Source organism: Bacillus rossius, chromosome 1 (genome assembly GCF_032445375.1).
Source record: "Bacillus rossius redtenbacheri isolate Brsri chromosome 1, Brsri_v3, whole genome shotgun sequence".
NCBI classification, from domain to species: domain Eukaryota; kingdom Metazoa; phylum Arthropoda; class Insecta; order Phasmatodea; family Bacillidae; genus Bacillus; species Bacillus rossius.
In genome coordinates this window covers 298078019-298099048 of record NC_086330.1, presented here as the reverse complement: position 1 = coordinate 298099048, position 21030 = coordinate 298078019, and the positions used below count along the sequence as shown (strand labels likewise).

Sequence of the window (21030 nt, the reverse complement as noted above, 5' to 3'; positions counted from 1 at the left end):
AAGGGATCGATAGTATCGGGAGGGTGGTCGACGAGAAGCCAGAGGAAACGAAGTGAGCCACGGGAATTAGATGCTGGACTCTTTTATCCTTAAATAGTGGCAGCGAACAATAAAAAATAGTTACATAAAATCGCAGTTGTGTAGTTAAGGCGTGTGTAGAGCCTAAATATCACACCGCGTTAGGCATAAAGACAGGACAAACGCGGCAAGGTTCACGATTGGCGAAGTGTGGAAGATGGCCCGGCCGGACGAAAACGGAACCCTGAGATGAGATCTCCACAGATTGCTTTGTGAGCACACGAGTTGGCATGGACGTATTAGTAATTTGTTTAAAATAAAACATGTCAGGTTAGAGCGAAGTAACCACAAAGGGATATTTTGGTATTGTATTCACCATCTTTTTTTACGATGTCCTTAGGAACTCAACACTTAATAAACATTTTCCATTTTTCGATTTGGAAAAAATACCTGTCACTTGCCAAGAATAAATGGCCGGAGACCAAGGATGTATGGTTTATCTCATAATATTTGCGTGTAATCTTTAAAGAAATCCAAAGAAATAACATTATTTTTATTCTTATTCTGAGCAACGCCATTATTAGAACAGACGAAAGGTTTTATTATCTCATTGAAGAATTACCACCTTGGCCACTTATTACCTCGTGACACAAAAACACGAGCCACTTTTTTATGTCACCAAAATGGATACACAGATTGCCGCATGAAAGCTGACGTGAATAAAACATTTGACCTAGGGTTAAAGGAGGCAGAGATATAACTTGTTCAAGATCCATTAAAATCACAGATTCGTCACTACCATGCTAAAAATTTTCACCTTCAATATAGCCTACGAAGAAATTTGGTTACAAATCATCCAGCGAACTACATAAATTTACGGCTATCTTCGTAAATTTACAGACACTGAGTTATCTTTCTAAAGAACATGAATCAAAAACAATAATCTTGGTAAGTACATTAACAAAGCATTCAAAACTTGTCCACAGCAAGAACACACTCATTTTTTATGTACGTGTGTCTACAGTTGTTTATATCGAAACATAAAACACAGAAGTCAAAATAAGACGTAGTTTTTATGAAGATTCGTTTATTTTATGCAATAAAGAAGTCTTCGTTTAATTGAGTTAAATTCTTCGTTGCAAAATATCTAGGAACATTTACTGTAATTTTCAACAGTATAGTAGAGAGCGAAGCTAATACAGTGTCGTGTTTAATTACTTTTCTTGTCACTGTTTAATTGCATTGTTCAAAATATTGTCGAAAAATTAAAACTCATAAAAAATTTTAACTAAAAGAATTAAGTAAGAATTCCTAGCATTTTTGTTGTCATAGACAACGCTCACATTCAGCAACTAAATCTCAGTGGCACTTAGCCCGTTACAGTCTTACCAGCGGCCCGTCATATACCTCTCACGCCATCTTTCGGGCCTTGTATGCACTACTATCATGGCCGTCGCACTCAGCCCATTGTAGCCTCACTAGCGGCCCGTCTCATACCTCTCACGCCATCTGTTGGGCCTTGTATGCACTAATATCATGGTCGTCGCACTCAGCCCGTTGTAGCCTCACTAGCGGCCCGTCTCATACCTCTCACGCCATCTGTTGGGCCTTGTATGCACTAATATCATGGTCGTCGCACTCAGCCCGTTGTAGCCTCACTAGCGGCCCGTCTCATACCTCTCACGCCATCTGTCTGGTCTTGTATGCACTACTATCATGGTCGTCGCACTCAGCCCGTTGTAGCCTCACTAGCGGCCCGTCTCATACCTCTCACGCCATCTGTTGGGCCTTGTATGCACTAATATCATGGTCGTCGCACTCAGCCCGTTGTAGCCTCACTAGCGGCCCGTCTCATACCTCTCACGCCATCTGTCTGGTCTTGTATGCACTACTATCATGGCCGTCGCACTCAGCCCGTTGTAGCCTCACTAGCGGCCCGTCTCATACCTCTCACACCATCTGTCGGGCCTTGTATGCACTAATATCATGGTCGTCGCACTCAGCCCGTTGTAGCCTCACTAGCGGCCCGTCTCATACCTCTCATGCCATCTGCCTGTTCTTGTATGTACTACTATCATGGTCGTGGTACTTAGCCCATTTTATAATTGTTGGCGATGGTACTTATCTTAATATTTTGGATCTGACACAATATTATTTTCTCGCTTAACATTTCATTATTAATGTCTAGTTTTCAGTTATGTGAATTAAACCTTTCAACATATTAAGAGCTTTTGGTAAATAATATTTATTATCAAACAATACAAAGAAACATTGCTACTTGTCCAATATGGCTACTTCACATGTGAAATATCAAGTGTCAGTATGTGGTCAACGGAAAATTATTACCGCATTCACAGAATCGCACAGCTTAAGTGAATATAGGTCTATATATTACCAAGTAGGCCTATAGCCACGGGAATTGTAAATGGCCGCCTTTCAGTGGAATTAAATATGACGGTTTTAATTCCCCATTTAAAAGTTCAGAGCGTAAATTTTTGTCAAAAAAAATTAATTTTTTACATAATCATTTGCCATGACTAACTACCCTCACTGACTATCCTAGACTAAAACTAGATTAGTTAGGCCCAGGTAAAACCTGCAAAGACACAGGGAAAACCCTGGGCTCATTCATGCGTGGTGCAAAGGTCATGCATTATGCGTGCAGGTTGGTTACGGGAAACAGAAGGATGGATCTGGATGAAGAGTTGGACAGAGTAGTAAAGTGTCTACCTTGAGGGGTTTGGACACTTGGACATATCTGTACGCATTGGGTTGGGTGTAGCTGGTTGTTTTGGGGGCGACTTTCGTCGTTTCCTGCCAGGCTGCCAGCCAGCCTAAACTAAATTAAGAAGGGCAAGTTAGATGTACGCTTGTGAATTTAAATATACAAATAAATACTAAAATAAACATTAAAATATATTTGATTCGCTATATTTTATTATATTAGTGCTTTTGTTGCGAGCTGGTGCATCGAGCCTTCACTCAGGGATAGAGCTTCAGGTTGACCGACGTCGGTTAGAGAAACTATCCAGTCCTTCATCGCGAGGCCATATACCTCAACTTCTACGCTTTGTAGGCTACGGTTGTATGAAAATTTGGGGGTCGATTGTGTTGGAGAGAACCTTAAAGATAAATTTAATGAACTTAAAACTAAACGTAACTTAAACTAAATGAACTGCCAGTACACATGTTTGTAGTGCGCTGGTATTCTGTAATACAATTGGACGCACACTGCCTTTCCCTGTGATAAGCACATAGGCAGATTTATTTCCGCCAGTCCGTAACGATTTGTTTGCGAACTGGCGTGGGTCTGGAGTAGCAGAACTAGTTTTGTTGGAGTGGGGTCGCGCGCCGCGCGCAGCGATTGGCCGGCAGACTGCTCAGCCAATCACGCGGCACTACGGCGGCCGGTGCGCCAGGAGGGACTTCGGGCGTTTGTACTTCTGTTCCAGTTCCAGGTCATAGACATATTTTTTTTATTTGCAATGATCTTTATTACTTATTTAAGGACATTAACGCGAGCGAAGCCGCGGGTAAAAGCCAGTACTTAATTTATTTAAAACAGGCTGATACTTAGAATTCCCATTTCTACAGGGTCCAGTAAGAAAGGTCTACGTATTACTAATCCAGCATATTCCAATTATTTATACTATTTGTGGTAAACATCTGATACTGAATTATATTCTCAACAATCTATTAAAAGGCCTATTAAAATTGTTTAGGGCACAAAATATAAGTTTAAAATTTTTTTCTGTTTGTTCCGGCATCAGTAGAAAACTACTTCAGGGATTATAATATTTTTTTTATCAGTAAGGAGTTTGGCAAACCTATCTTATTACAGAATTTCAATCTTCAGGGGGTTAATGAGGGGTAAGTGTGTTTTTTAATAACTAATAATGTCTCTGAAACTAATCAAGCAGAAGAAAAAATATCGGGGATCAGTAACATGCTTTTCCAAAACTTCTTACCATCTTCTAACCATCCTCTAAGCATTTAGCGAAATTCCCCCCAAAGGGATGTAAAAGTCGTAAGATTATTTCAAGATTAAAAATGCAAAAGCCTAGTTCCAGATTTATTAGAACTAGAGTTAAGATGCTAAGAAAGAGAAACATGCATAAAAAATTATGTATTGTATTTTTTTTTTCATTTTTTGAAATTCAATCTTTAAGGGATTTAAGAGAAAGTTAGTTTTTTTATCATATAAAATTTCTCTCTCAAATTAATAAAGCGCGAAGTGAAATATTAAATAATAATATCAAACGTAATAAAACTAAAATATTTTTATCATTTTGCAAGATTCCGCTCCCAATGAATGTAACAGGGGTTGGTTTTTTTTTTTAATAAGTAGAAGGCTCTCTGCCAAATGCACAAGTAATATGGGTGAGAAAAACAGCACGCATTTTTCCCCTTATTCAAAATTTTACCTTAAGAGTGTAAAAATCAAGAGGAGTGTAAGCACGAATAACAGATATAATGAGTTTCCTTGGATGTTATTTTTTTCTCGTGATTCGCCTTTGCAAGAGGTGATAAAGATATAAGTTGGGTTTTATTTTAAAAATTATAATCTTCGTAGAAAATCAAGTGAGATGTAAGAAACTGGGCACTAATAACTTACATACGATTAACAATCGAAAATTAATTTTTTCTTTAAAATAAATATGTGAAAGATAATTATGCAAACGATATATTTCCCTTAAAACTCTATGAAAATTAATTATTCATATGGTGAAAAATAAACAAAAAGTCGAAATTTTTCATAAATGTCCTTTTTTTGTCATAAAGGCAGCGCCATTTAAAGAAAGCGCCATCTATTGACAATCTGTTTAACTAACATGCACAACAGCTGTTGATTGGTTTTTAGATTCTTTACGCAAGCGTAGTCTATCACGCAATTAAACCGAGTTGAAATAAATTTTTTAACAGAAGTTAGTACTAATTAATTTTATAACTTAATTTTTTAATTTATTTAACGAAGACGTTGCTTTTAAAGAATAATGCTTTTATTAAATTAATTAGAAATTTTAATGCTAGTAAAATATTTATTAGTGGTAACTTACTTTGGCGAGTATATCACCCCTTTTAAATTAATTGGCGAGTATATCACCCCTTTTAAATTAATTGGCTCCTATAAAACTGTGCTCATATCCTGCATTAACCTCACACCTTCTGATCCATCCATGCCTTTCCAAATGATAAGAAAACAATTCCAAATAAAAGAAGCCTTATATCAGATGCTTCAAAGGGCAGAATTATATTTGCCAGAACTGTTTTTTTCTTCAAATTGACAGTTACACGTGGTGTTTTCACGAGTTCGTAGATTCCGTGATATTATGTTTGTCTTAAAGACACACACAGCCAAAAAGACAATATCTGCTTTTTAATCGATTAACAATGCCTTTAATTAATAATTACTTGATTTTACTTACTTCCCCATTATTATATCACCATTCGGTGACTGATCACGATACAATGCAAATAACTTGGACTGGTCAACTAGTTAAAATAAGTATATAATAAACATTTTGGATATCTCACGTGAGGAAGAAAGAACCGGATAATTTTGTATAGCCCTATCTACTAAATGCAGTTCTGAACTTTTACATAGTCATCTGTGTAGCAAAATTGGATAAAGGGTGAGAATATATTTTATTTATACTAATCATAATTACTAATCTGTACGTAAATTATATTGTAAATATATGTATTTTACAATTAAAATAAAATGCGATTGTGTCTAAAATCTTACATTAATATTGGTATATGCAATGAGATGGAACAGGGAAGGTTAAATAATTATCCTGAGTGTTTAACCAAATTTAAAGAAAGTGGTAAGGTTAAAAATATCAGATTTTAAAATAAAATAATACAGACGCATGTTTCACCATTTTTATTAACATATCTTATAAAATATTAATGAGTTAAATGTGATTTCATAAAGGTAAATTGTTTACTCGATTGATCTAAAACGGGAGTTATGTAATCAGCATACTTAAACTATATTAAAATTAAACAGCTTAAGCATTACCACCTTCAAAATTTAAATCCTAAACGGGTTTGTTATGTGTGAAATCTCATATAAATCTGGATTTTTATTATTTTGTTTGATTATTAAGTAAATATTTTGGTATCATACACATACGTTATTTACAATAGCACAATATGAGCAGTACCCTAATTTTGCTACTAATGAAGCCACGGGTTATTAGCTAGAGAAACTAGACGTGAGGGAACGTACGAACTAAATCGACACTAACCAACATGGGGTATCAAAAATAGAGAAAACTATTTTCAGCGGTCATTCCTTGTTGTTTACTGATTCTTCGCGTGCTATCTTTATCCCAGCCATATTTAATTTGTGTGTGTTTGAAGCTGATCAATTGGCAAAAGTTAATAACATAGAGAAAATGTAAACAGCAGAAGGCTGGTTCAAATACTGACTGTCGTCACATTGCTACTGCAAAGCCACAAGATTGCATGTAAAGTTGCAAGAGACTCAACCTTTGTCGAACAGCTGCATCGGAAGGTCAACAAAAATAGGCGACACCGTAGGCTTCTTGTCAAGGAGGTTTTCAGAAATAGCTTTATTTTTTATCACATTAGGTGAGAACCAAAACGAAATCGACCACATGTTTTAGTTATAATTCAGTTTAATATCATTAGAATTTTATTACTTACAAGTATGTTGTATTTATTTTCTGAAGCATTAATAATATCATTTTATAAAAATAAATGACGCCAAATATTCAAATCATCAACCCTTCACTCTGAAATTGCCACGTCTGGAATAACAAAAGTTGGTGGATAAGGTAATTTCCCTGTTGATTGTGGAAGTCATTATAAAAACGACCCCACGTAATTTTTTTTATCTGTGTTTCACTAATTTTCTGGTTTAAAAAAAATTTAACGTTAAATACTTCCTGATGTGCTGTTAAAATCTTTGTTTCACAATACTAAATTCCTGATGGCATTCTTGCAATACCTCCTACTGAGATCACTTCAAGTTCTTAAGCAAACTTTTAGCGTTAGTTTCATACATATACTGTTTGTTTTGCCAACTAATTGCTAACCAAGGTGACTGAAATTTTAAAACAGGTGTCCATTCCATAGACTAATAACTCCATGAGCAGTACAATAAATTGGTGAGGTAATTTAATTTCTTAGATTTTGTTAAAACAAAAATGTTTGAAAATGTAAACGTTTCATATTTGAAAACGCACTAAATGAAACCAAATACTTACGAATCATTCAAAGATAATCTGTTTGTCTGATGCGGAAGACTGCGATAAGAGCTTAACAATGTTTGCGTATGATTGCAGATCTTTATTCGGCTCGGTACAACTACCCTAGCCGTTTGATGGCCTTGAACGCTTCTGATATAAAACATGGGGTAAGTTTTGTCACAGAATACTTCCATTGTTGGTAACATTTATAAATCCTTTAAATGTGATATAATATGCCTGCTGATATAATTATTTTAATAAATTATTTATTTATTTAATTGTCTTATATTTCCTTGTATCTAAGTTCAGACACTCTTAACCGCTGAAAAATCGATTATAATTTATTACAATTCAAGCATTCTTAAGATATTAGGAAAACATTAAAAGTGTCTTGATAAAGAATAAATTAAGAGAATGGCTGTTGTCAAACATAAAAATATTAAAGTGTCTTTATAGCGTGTATTAAAAATACGAGTTTTTTAAAGGTTCTTAAGAGATGTTTAACATTATATCTGAAAAAACTGGTAACGAATATTAAAATAACCATTAAACATAATAGTCCAGTCATTACGTGGAAAAAAAACGGGTTAGAAATGCAAATGAACCGAGAAATCTAAATTTTGGATATTACGTGGGGGGTGGGGCTATAAAAGCTTAACTTCAAATTGTCGATCAAAATTACCTTGTGCATTTTCCGCCATATTGAAAAAAGGGTTAAATTCAGTTTTTTCGTCAACTCGGTTCTCCGTTGAGATACGAAAATCTTTATTTAATACTTTTTTTTTATTTTCTTACTATATGCATTTAAGGTCCTCTACACTTTTCACGTATCGTTCATCGTTATTGAGATATAGATCGAAAAAACCATAAATTTGGGAAGAGTGAATTTCGTTTTTTGCTATTTTCGTTTTTCTCGTGAAAGATATCGAAAAAAAGTCTGGTATAAAACATGTAGAGCGTGTTCAGACCTACCATTTATTTTTTTTTATTTTTTTTGACAAAAATTACGACCTCTAGGGCCCTGCATAGTTGACCGCAGCGCGGCCGACGTTGCAACATGCGTCTCGCCATATAGGTCAGGTATAAAAGACCCTTTTTTCGTGTTCGTCCCAGAACATCTGCTCCTTTTCGTAGCATTCCATTCTGTTGTCTCGAGACTTTTGAAGCGAGCGTACGTTTTTGAAAAGTTTTGTGAAAATGGGCGATTGTTTCATTTGCAAAAAAACCTCTGATTAAAGACATTTATGTGGCTAAAAAGAGAGCTGTCCAGACTCTCTTAGCGGCGAGCGTGAAAATAGGACGTGTGAAGCATCAACACATGTTACAAAATATCGATTCAGTGAGTGTTCACAGTTCGTGCTACAAAAAATATGGAAACCAAAGACTAGCGTCGATTGCTTCTCGACGAAGTGAATCTCCATCGCAAGAACCAAAGCCTGAAGAATAACTGCAGGTCATACCCACTTTTGATTTTAAAAATCGATGTTTATTTTGTGGAGAAGTATTTTGCGACGAATCAAAATTGCCAGTGCATAGACGGAAAAAAAAATTCATTCGGTGGAATATACTTGTCTGGACGTGACGATGAGTTTGCCACTTCAATCATCGAGCGTATTCATTGTGTACCAACACGTTTTCCGGACATATCTACAGGTACAAACGTGGCTCGGATATTTCAAAGATCCTCAGGAATGGGGTTGGCGACAGACTAATTACGGGCTTGAACCAATTTGCACCACAGCCGAACCCGCTCCACCTGAACTATTAAAACTCATTTCGTGCGAATGTAAAGGAAAGTGTGGGACTGCTTGTGGGTGCAGGAAAGCAGGAATTAGTTGCTCCGTTATTTGCCTGCACTGTAGTGGACAAACATGCAACAACGTCACCAGAGTCGACATTGTATTTAACGACGATCACGATGATGATGATTATGGTGTGTCGACCGTCACAGCATCATTTCCTGCGGTTCAAGAGTCTTCACGACTCGAAGAGTCTACCGTGGAGGAACTTCTTCAGCCAGGACCATCAAAACGACGAAAAATATTTGGAAAAAAAATGGCCACCTTTAATTATTATTTTTTACTACACAAAAATTATTTGATGAATAAATTTCATGTGTTTGATTTATAATTTGGCTGGTTTATTAATTTATTTTGTATTGTAATAATTCCCTGAACAACCTTCCATCCATTTTGACGTGTGGCTACAACCGTGCCAGCGGCTAAATCAAAACTGGGCACAGTCTTACCGACTTTGCGGCGCGCTAGAGGTAGTAATTTTTGTCAAGAAATTTTTTAAAAAAATGTATGTCTGAACACGCTCTACAAGTTTTATACTACACATTTTTTCGATATATTTCACGAGAAAAAAGAAAATAGCAAAAACGAAATTCACTCCCCAAATATATGATTTTTTCGATCGATATCTCAATAACGATGAACGATACGTGGAAAATGATGTGAAGGACTTTAATTGTAGATCGTAAAAAAAAGCAACAAAAACGTATTGTATAAAAATTTTTGTATCTCAACGGAGAACCGAGTTATGATGAAAAAACTTAATTTAACACTTTTTTTAAGATGGCGGAAAATGCACAAGGTAATTTTGGTTGACAATTTGAAGTTAAGCTTTTCTATCCCCCCCCCCCCCCCATAATAACCAAAATTTAGCTTTCTCGGTTCATTTGCATTTCCAAATATATATGACTGGACTATAATGAGATTAGAAAATATGACTACAAATAAATATTATGTAAACTATTGTGCATTATACTATAAAATTAAAAAATATCACTAAACTGTAAGTTAAAAACAATTTAACCTAACAAAATACAATATGCATAACCATACTCATATAAGCACATATCACTTTAGGATAGAACTAAGAATCACATTCTGTACCCATTTATAGTTATAACCAATGATTTTAATATTTTAAAAAAAAACTCTCGGAAAGATAGTTGAACAAAACTTGCTGTTTCGTTGGCTCTTCAAGTGTATCACAAGCGTGCATTACAGTTACCTACAGTGAATTATACGGGTTTTTAAGGAGATAGTAGACTCTATTGGGTAGCGCAATGTAGTGCAGAATTTTCCCTCTTCTGCAGAGTCACGAATATTTTGTGGATTCGTTTCACTTCAGGCCAGTCTCAACTTTCCCATATAAAGTAAGTCCATTTAGTTTAATAATCGGTCGATAAGAAAGTCTTATTTTTAGCTGTTTACGCGTAATTGGGTAACCACTTCGTCTTGGGCGTCTCAAGAGCACTGAATTACAGTCATTAACTTTAAACATGTGTATTTCTGCTTCAAGTCCTCTTTGCTTCCCAATGAACCAGCAAAATTATTTCGACTTTTCTTATTTAGGTCATTAAAATTGTTATTTAACACTCTTTACAAAAACCTAATTTACCCATCGCCCCTCCTTCTTATTTACGTTTAGGGCTAAGTAAAACAAGTGTTCAATGATATTATAAATTTCCTTGACAGAGTTTGTAGCGATTGAATTTTGATAAGCATACAGCTGTTCCAGAAATATGATGTTACGTTGAGTTGTAATGGATTAATTGATTATGTTGTTCTGTATACAGAGTACATATTCTGTTACTGGCACAGATGATAATTGTTTTATTTTGTTAGCCTATTACACGCTAATTGAGGGGAAATTCTTTGCCCATTTATCTCAGTGTCAATGATAATACTTTTCCTCGAATTAAAAAAAAATTACAAGTCTGATTTACAAGTTTTATATACCTTGTTTAATTTTCAGTCTGGTAAATATCTCGATGACTGTGTGGTTAGAGCCGTATGTGAGTAGGTAACTGCTCCCTGATGATGGCGACTGCAATATCGACCGAAACGTCGGTGAATTAGTCGCCAAGTACGTGGCTACAACCCAGAAGCTAAGCTACTTCAAACAATGGCCGTGAAAGCCTGCGAACATTATTAAAGCCGTATGTTTTCTAACACAGAGTTCCTAACTGTCGTGGTTCAAATCACCGAACTTCCAATGAATTTTTAATAAAAATATATATTTAATATGTCTATAATGGCCATAACAACATTGGTAGGTAATGGAACATCGACTTTACTTTATGAGACAGAGCGATGCTAGTGCTCTCTAGGAAAAAAAACAGTTGAAACAAAGATGTTGGTACCCAAGATGTTGTTCTCCAGCAGAATAGAAAAAACATAGATGGCGATCGTGACGTTATTCAAGATTGTGGCATCCAGCATAACAGAAAAAATTAAGATGGTTGTCGTGACATCATCCAAGATGGTAGCCTCCTGCATAAGATAGAAAATGGCAGAGATGATGTAATACCCCAAGTGTCTTAAAGAATTATTAAATAAGTATGTAAAAATATTTGGAAACTCTTAACACTGTGGCCCTCATTTAATAGCTATCAAAAGTCAACAACAGAGGCGACACTAGGAGTAAACAAAGAAAATTTAGTGACTACCTACGAACACTTGGGAGAAAAAGGATCTTATTATAGATTAATTAAATAAAAACAACAGTTACGTCTACAAACTTCCTTATTTTATTAATCACTGTTCTTTCTTTTTTTTAATTGATTAAATTTTCCTTTGTAACATCTGTTTTTCATGATAAGTGATCTTACATAAACTCCTTACAATTACACTTATTATATTATATTCTTTAACTTTATTTACGAGAGGGCCGGCCCTAAATGTTTAACAAAAATTACAATATTTAAAGAAATGAATGAAATTAACATCGCTAACTTTAAAGGTTGTACATATAGTATTTGCAAAACATCATATGAATTTCCTCTCCTCGAACTGATTTAACTGTCTGCTGCCTTAACTGGGTTAGACTATTTTTGAGTTCGTAAAGAAAATGATTGAATGATACGGGTATCACCTGGGGCTGTAAATTGACGGTGATCGCGGTAGTAAGCCTAAATATGGTGGATTCTGTTCAGAATCCGACTCTAGAGGTTCTGGCAGAGGATTTTAGTTGCCCCAAACTTGGAACCCTGTCTGAAAGAGAATTCCAAATTCCAAAGAATCAGACCTGTTTCCAGACAGTATACTAAAATGGCGCAAAAGGCCAATAGAGGGAAATTAAATGGGGATGACGTCAAGACTTACCAAAACAGGGTGTTGGTCCTGGCGCTCAGGAGAGGTCATCTCGATTCGGAAAACCCGAACCACGATGCGCAGTAGACGCGGAAGTCTCCATAATTTAAGAGAAAAATATATAAAAAAACTAAGTTTCTCTACTTTTTACTAATCTACTGACTGGTTAATCTAAATTTTCAGAGAGGGACTTCATCACTATAGTCTGAGAAGACTACATAATACAAGATGCGATGCCGATAATTCGCCGAAGAGCGTAGCTACAAAGAGGCACCAGTCAGCCAGGAGGCGCGCACCGAAATACCTTCAGCGCGGGATAGCGTCAGTATATCATAAGCGCGGGATCTCTAGAGAATTGGAGGGGGCTAGGCTCTGAACCGAAAATTACCGAGCTCACCCGAAGGTGTCCGGCATAAAATATATTAGATCTTACTGGAGTGACTGCGCGACTGAGGCGCTATCTTTTGGTGGCGACAAGAAGTACTAAGAAATTGACTTGTGGCTAACGAGAGTGTCACTGCTGGGGGCTTATGGAGCAGCCAGAGTTGCCACCTAGCGGCCCGAGAAAAACAGGGGAGAAAGGTTGTCGTTACCTCCGCGCGAACGCGCTAGTGTCGGCGCTACCGACGCCCACGAGTGGGGTTAGTGACCATAGCCGTCGCTAGATGTCGTTAAAAACCAGAATCGTATCTGCGACTGTCAAGCCTGAGATGGCCTTGAATTCGGTTACCGTCCCTAGGAGTTCACAAGCGGTCATCGGTCCTTGCTTCAATTCTGAGAAGAATGGGTGGGGGAGCAGGGGAGGATGGCGTCAAAAAACGCATGGTCTGTGGGACGCAAGGCCCACAGGATCCTCCTGTCGTGTCTTGCTGCTAGTGAACCTTATACCGATTCGTGACAGAGTTAGCAGGGCTCAGCACTGCTCCACGAAGCTGCTGTATGAAAGTTTAGTCATGCTGTGAAATTAAGTTACCGGCCTCCGACGTGCCTATAGCCGGGAGGAATATTAGCCAGACTGCTAACCTAGCATTAGGCTGGCAAAAAAAATCAGCTCGGCTCTGAGAACAGAGACTGAGGGCCTGACCAGGCCAACAGAGACTGAGGGCCTGACCAGGCCAACAGAGACTGAGGGCCTGGTGGTAATGATATAAGAGGAGTAAAAAAAAATTCCAAAAATATTTAAGAAAATAAAATTTTAAATAAAACGTGCCTAAATACCTAATGCACAGCACAATGATGTTATAATGTAAAAAGTGAATGTGATGTAAGATGATGTGACATCAGTAGTATAGGAATGTATGTCCTGAAACTGGCCTCTGGCTGTGGAGCCTGTGGAGCCATCCGCCATCTTGGATTTGTGACGTCACGGCGGCAAAAATTCCTCAAAATTCCTCAAAGATGAGTCAAAATGACTCAAAAATTCCCGTTTTAAGAAAAAATTTCCCGTTTTTGAGGGAAAAATTCTCGTTTCGAGGGAAAATTTCCCGTTTTATTCCTTAAAATTCCCAGCGACTGAAAATTCCTAAAACTGGCTTAAGCATCCATGTCTACAGCCTCAGTTAAGCCATTTATAGGATTATGACATCCCCGTTGCAATTTCCGTTACGCCCGCCATCTTGAAAATCCGCAATTTTTATGTTAGAAAATCGGGAAAAATTTTAAAAATCATTAAAAAAATTATTTAATCGAATAAAAAATAAAAATCTTAAAAACCACTGTTGCAGTTATCGTTACGGTCGCCATCTTGGTTTATATAAATGTTGCATATTTCGTTACACCCGCCAACTTAGTTAAGTACCATGTCATTCTTACACTTTACGACCACCATATTGGATCCTATTAATGATGCTATTATCGTTATGGTCGCCATCTTGAAATTTAGACGCCATCTTGGAAATCCGTATTTTTTATGTTAGAAAATCGGTAAAAATTCCAAAATTCATCAAAAAATTAACTTAATAGAATTATGATTAATTATATCGATTCCCGTCCTTGGTTCGAAACCGGTGAGGGCAAAAAATAAAAAAAAACATCAGTTCCTTCCTCCACAGAAGCCACCTACAAACTGACCTACCACCACCAATAACAAGGTATTTACCATCAGCTGGTATGACGTCATGTACGCCATCTTGTCTTCGTCCGCTGGAGACCGTCATCTTGTTTTCGTCTGCTAGAGTGTGCTGGCGACATGTTGATATAATTTTCTGTTCACTATACCTTTAACCTCGTCTGTTGACCTTGAACTTTGTCCTTGACCTTGAACTTTGACCTTGAAATTTGACCTTGACCTTGAAATTTGACCTATACCTTCTTATTTCACTTTGACCTTCATGACCATCATGGATCCGTCATTTTATGTTCAGTACATGCTACCAGGAGCTACCACATGCTAGTGATCATTGCCGCCATTTATTATTACTGAGGTGCCCGCCATCTTGAAATTTGGGAGCCATCTTGAAATCATGTAATTATTTAGCTAGAAATGCGGGAAAAATTCCAAAAGTCTCCGATGAAATCAATTATTAATTTACAAATTAAATCGATGGATTCCTGTCCACGGCTCGATTCTTGACCAGTGACAGTTGTAACAAATTATTAAATAAATTTAAAAAAAATTAAATAAATAAATTTTATATTCTGTTTTCCATTACCTTTCGTGGTGTTTATTAATCATTCACTCTACGAAAAACAACTCAAGTCAATATACCTGACCAACGAATTAATACAGTGCCGATTATCCTATTATGAAAATCTAATTTTTCAATAATCTGAATAACCTATAAGCCGTTCATGTACAAAGCCACACATATAGATCAATTGCCTTCAGTCCATGAGACCGAGTCATGTCATTATCAGACGTATAGGCTAGTCATTTCAGGACCGCATGACCTTCGTCGTTAGCTAATTATATTCAATTAATCCATCGTGCAATTTTTATACATTCTAAAGGACCGAGTAACCTTGAAAAATATTTTAGTAACACCAAGAGGTTTTAAACCTGTAAATATTCAATCACTACATTTTGTACTACGCGCAATCAACAAAAAGGAAGCACCGTCAACGAAAAGGCAGCACATTTGGAAGCACCGACAACGAAAAGGCAGCACCGTCAACGAAAAGGAAGCACATTTGGAAGCACCGTCAACGAAAAGGCAGCATATTAGGAAGCACCGACAACGAAAAGGCAGCACCGCCAACGAAAAGGAAGCACATTTGGAAGCACCGCCAACGAAAAAAAAGCACATTTGGAAGCACCGTCAACGAAAAGGCAGAACATTTGGAAGCACCGCCAACGAAAAGGCAGCACATTTGGAAGCACCACCAACGAAAAGGCAGCACCACCAACGAAAAGGCAGCACATTTGGAAGCACCGCCAACGAAAGGCAGCACCATCGACGAAAAGGAAGAACATTTGGAAGCACCATCAGCAAAAAGGCAGCACCGACAGCGAAAAGGCAGCACATTTGAAAGCACCGTCAACGAAAAGGCAGCACCACCAACGAAAAGACAGCACATTTGGAAGCACCGCCAACGAAAAGGCAGCACCATCGACGAAAAGGAAGCACATTTGGAATCACAAGTTACGAGAACTAAGTTTTAGTTAGAAAACAGAATACAAGAAATAAAAACATTAAATTTTTATAATTCAAATTATTTATTTTATATCTGTACATTATACAAATGCAAGTAAAACAAGCCATTTGTATCTAGCCAGCTTTCCTCAGTTCTTTGAGTATGAAGGATATTTCTTTGATGCACGAATAGTTTCCTGCACAAAGCGAACCATGTAGAAGTCTTAGCCGGTCAACCAATATGTTTGGATCTTTCCATGATGTGTAATCAATCTCTTCTACCACCATTTTACTTGCTTGTTTATTATAAATATTATGATCTCTGGTGTATTCCGTTTTAACACCAACCTCAGGGTAACTTTCATTATCGAGATAGTGATCATCACAAGCTTGATCATATTTATTTAATATATCTCGACGTTTCCATCGTTTCGGTCTCAGGACACCGACACAGTCTTCGATATTGCCTTCTTTAGCTGCTTCATCACAGTCTATGTCTTTGTCAACAGCCTCAGAGTCGCTGTAGCAATCACCGTAGAAGGCATCATCTTTACCCAGATTACCGTAAGAATTCGATGCCGATGATGTCGAAGTGTCTTCATCGTCTTCATGCTTCCTTTTTAGGAGTCCATCATTTTTACAGAGTAGGAAAGATCTACTTGAATTCGGCTGGAATGTATTCTCACTTTTCACGTTAAGGATTCTTTCATTGTCTTCATTCTTCCATAAATCAACATCATCCTTCAATTTAAGTTTTTTGTCGATATCGGAAGAGCCGCGAACATAATCTCTCCCAAGACAAGGAAAATTATTGTCGTAATGCAAATCGCTCTTCCTTAGCCTAGTAGAGCCATCGTTGTCCTCTAGCTTGTACGCAGGCTTGGCGTTACAAGTTCTGTCATGTCTTTTTAAGCTCTCTCTCCGCGTAAACGACTTGCTACATCTAACACAACTTATCATATTACGTAGTGGATTTTTAACACAGTCATTCTTCTCGTGTTGTCTTCCATTCTTTCTCAAGATAAATTCTTTGCTGCAAAACTTACACCTGTGTCCTTTCAATACAGCAACAGTCACCGAATCAGGATTCATATTAGTTACTGAGACTATTGTCAGATGCAAACTGAGTGAATTAAATTAGATACATTACTTAAATATAATTTTCTAAATATTTCAACAGCAAGAATTAAGTTACCTCATACAAAAGAAATTGTTTCATGTGGTTTCGATTATTAGCATGAGATGTCGCCACGTGTTGTGTTGAGTCATAATTTATTTAGTTCTTTTATGTGGTATGCGGGATGCTCACTAACGTTCGCAAAACAAGGATGGCTTCACTAGACATCAAGGAGAAGGAAGTTCGTCTTGCATGTTGGTGATCCACAGATGTCTCATGGCATATTATTAATTTGACTGAGTAATGATATTTTTTAAATTCCACCTGATAAAAATATTGCAAGTTTTGATTTAGTAGCAGAAATTATCGAATTAAATGTAACTCCAAATAAAATGACATGTCTCATTAGAAAAAAAAATCCATGCAGAGAGCGGTTTTTCAGAATAGTCAGAAGCACTTGAAAAACCACAGTAATGATTGCAAGAACACGGGAAAAACCATCAAAATATTGACAAGAATAATCAGGAGCACACGGAGGAAACCATCATAATATTGGCAAGAATAATCAGGAGCACACGGAGAAAACCATCATAATATTGGCAAGGATAATCAGAAGCACACGGATAAAACCTCCATAATATTGACCAGATTAATCACAAGTACTCGGAGAAAAAAACCACACGTTTTCTTTGATATCATAAAATTAGAGGAAAAAAATATTTAAAAATAAAAATAAATTAATAAAAATTTTTAAATAAAAACAAAAAATACATAAATAGATTCTGGCTTGTACTAGAACTCTATCTTTGCTTACCAATGAGAAGTTCACAAGCTAGCAGAATCTATTTATGTATTTTTTGTTTTTATTTTAAATTTTTATTTCTTGTATTCTGATTTCTAACTAAAACTTAGTTCTCGTAACTTGTGCTTCCAAATGTGCTTCCTTTTCGTCGATGGTGCTGCCTTTTCGTTGGCGGTGCTTCCAAATGTGCTGTCTTTTCGTTGGTGGTGCTGCCTTTTCGTTGACGGTGCTTTCAAATGTGCTGCCTTTTCGCTGTCGGTGCTGCCTTTTTGCTGACGGTGCTTCCAAATGTGCTTCCTTTTCGTCGATGGTGCTGCCTTTTCGTTGGCGGTGCTTCCAAATGTGCTGCCTTTTCGTTGGTGGTGCTGCCTTTTCGTTGGTGGTGCTTCCAAATGTGCTGCCTTTTCGTTGGCGGTGCTTCCAAATGTTCTGCCTTTTCGTTTACGGTGCTTCCAAATGTGCTTCCTTTTCGTTGGCGGTGCTTCCAAATGTGCTTCCTTTTCGTTGGTGGTGCTGCCTTTTCGTTGTCGGTGCTTCCTAATGTGCTGCCTTTTCGTTGACGGTGCTTCCAAATGTGCTTCCTTTTCGTTGGCGGTGCTGCCTTTTCGTTGTCGGTGCTTCCAAATGTGCTGCCTTTTCGTTGACGGTGCTTCCTTTTTGTTGATTGCGCGTAGTACAAAATGTAGTGATTGAATATTTACAGGTTTAAAACCTCTTGTTGTTACTAAAATATTTTTCAAGGTTACTTTGTCTGTTAGAATGTATAAAAATTGCACGATGGATTAATTGAATATAATTAGCTAACGACGAAGGTCATGCGGTCCTGAAATGACTAGCCTATACGTCTGATAATGACATGACTCGGTCTCATGGACTGAAGGCAATTGATCTATATGTGTGGCTTTGTACATGAATGGCTTATAGGTTATTCAGATTATTGAAAAATTTGACTTTCATAATAGGATAATCGGCACTGTATTAATTCGTTGGTCAGGTATATTGACTTGAGTTGTTTTTCGTAGAGTGAATGATTAATAAACACCACGAAAGGTAATGGAAAACAGAATATAAAATTTATTTAATAATTTGTTACAACTGTCACTGGTCAAGAATCGAACCGTGGACAGGAATCCATCGATTTAATTTGTAAATTAATAATTGATTTCATCGGAGACTTTTGGAATTTTTCCCGCATTTCTAGCTAAATAATTACATGATTTCAAGATGGCTCTCAAATTTCAAGATGACGGGCACCTCAGAAATAATAAATGATTACTGCACTGTAGCAGGTTAGAATAAAACTAGCATGATGGTAAGACGAGTACATACATGATGGTGTCCTCCAGCAGACGAAAACATGATGGTGGCAATGACCACTAGCATGTGGTAGCTCCTGGTAGCATGTACTGAACATAAAATGACGGATCCATGATGGTCATCAAGGTCAAAGTCAAATAACAAGGTCAAGGTCAAATTTCAAGGTCAAGGTCAAATTTCAAGGTCAAGGTCAAAGTTCAAGGTCAAGTACAAAGTTCAAGGTCAAAGTACAAGGTCAAGGTCAAAGTTGAAGGTCAATGACAAAGTTCAAGGTTAACAGACGAGGTTAAAGGTATAATTAACAGAAAATTATATCAACATGTCGCCAGCACACTCTAGCAGACGAAAACAAGATGACGGTCTCCAGCGGACGAAGACAAGATGGCGTACATGACGTCATACCAGCTGATGGTAAATACCTTGTTATTGGTGGTGGTAGGTCAGTCTGTAGGTGGCTTCTGTGGAGGAAGGAACTGATGTTTTTTATTATTTTTTGCCCTCACCGGTTTTGAACCAAGGACGGGAATCGATATAATCAATCATATTTCTATTAAGTTAATTTTTTGATGAATTTTGGAATTTTTACCGATTTTCTAACATAAAAAATACGGATTTCCAAGATGGCGTCTAAATTTCAAGATGGCGACCATAACGATAATAGCATCATTAATAGGATCCAATATGATGGTCGTAAAGTGTAAGAATGACATGGTACTCAACCAAGATGGCGGGTGTAACGAAATTTGCAACATTTATATAAACCAATATGGCGACTGTAACGATAACTGCAACACTGGTTTTTAAGATTTTTATTATTTATTCGATTTAATAATTTTTTTAATGATTTTTAAAATTTTTCCCGATTTTCTAACATAAATATTGCGGATTTTCAAGATGGCGGGCGTAACGGAAATTGCAAAGGTGACGTCATAATCCTACAAATGGCTTAACTGAGGCTGTAGACATGGATGCTTAAGCCAGTTTTAGGAATTTTCAGCCACTGGGAATTTTAAGGAATAAAACGGGAAATTTTCCCTCGAAACGGGTTTTTTTCCCTCAAAAACGGGAAATTTTTTCTTAAAAGGAGAATTTTTGAGTCATTTTGAGTCATTTTTGAGGAATTTTGAGGAATTTTTGCCACCGTGACGTCACAAATCCTAGATGGCGGACGGCTTCACAGGCTCCACAGCCAGAGGCCAGTTTCAGGACATACATTCCTATACTACTGACATCAGTATTCAAATTTGGGGAAATCAAGATGTCAGGGAGGCCAAAGTCAAGGGTCAAGTCAAATTCAACCAAGATGATCGTCGTGCCGTCACAATCAAAGATCGCGGATAGTTTCATTTATCCACCATTTATCCACAACATTAATATACTATTCGTAAAGTATCTTTAAAATGCTTGTTAAATTATGTACTCAATTTTGTTCACCGTACTAACATTTGCTTGGAAGTACACGAGCTGCTCTTCCTTTTTACGAAATTCTTGATCGGTAATTTCCTAAGGGTCCTTGCAAATGCTGCAAATGTTGCAAAGAACCTTACAGAATTGCCAACAAATTCTTTCGTAAATGTAAGAGTAGCCCGTGTCTTTCCACGCAACATTGTGGTTCCTGAAATATTTTTTTTTTCCTTTTACCTCACAGTATAAAAAAATAGAGCGTTGATTGGCAAAAAAAAAAACTGATGTTTACGTACGCCCTTTTAAGTTTATGAACTGCAATAAAATATTTTGTTTGATATGGTGATGTTTATATGGCAGACCATTAAGTGTTAAAGATAAACAAAAACAAATGACCGACGAAAAAGTGTTAGTTTTTTGGTCCTCAAGATTGAGATAGTGGTGAAGATATGATTTACCCTTTTGCGGGTGGATT

At 36.9% G+C, this 21030-nt stretch overlaps 1 protein-coding gene across 6 annotated transcripts in view; it reads left to right on the top strand.

Annotated features, from left to right (window-relative positions):
- Positions 1 to 21030, top strand: part of LOC134527803 (uncharacterized) — a 121780-nt gene that overhangs the window by 16600 nt on the left and 84150 nt on the right. For all 6 annotated transcript variants that reach the window (XR_010074280.1, XR_010074278.1, XR_010074279.1 and 3 more), the window contains one exon: positions 7335 to 7405. Coding sequence is in view for 1 of the 6 variants with exons in the window: in XM_063360750.1 (XP_063216820.1) it covers positions 7335 to 7405 (71 nt within the window). In the remaining 5 variants the exon portion in view is untranslated. The remainder of the gene's footprint in view (positions 1 to 7334; positions 7406 to 21030) is intronic.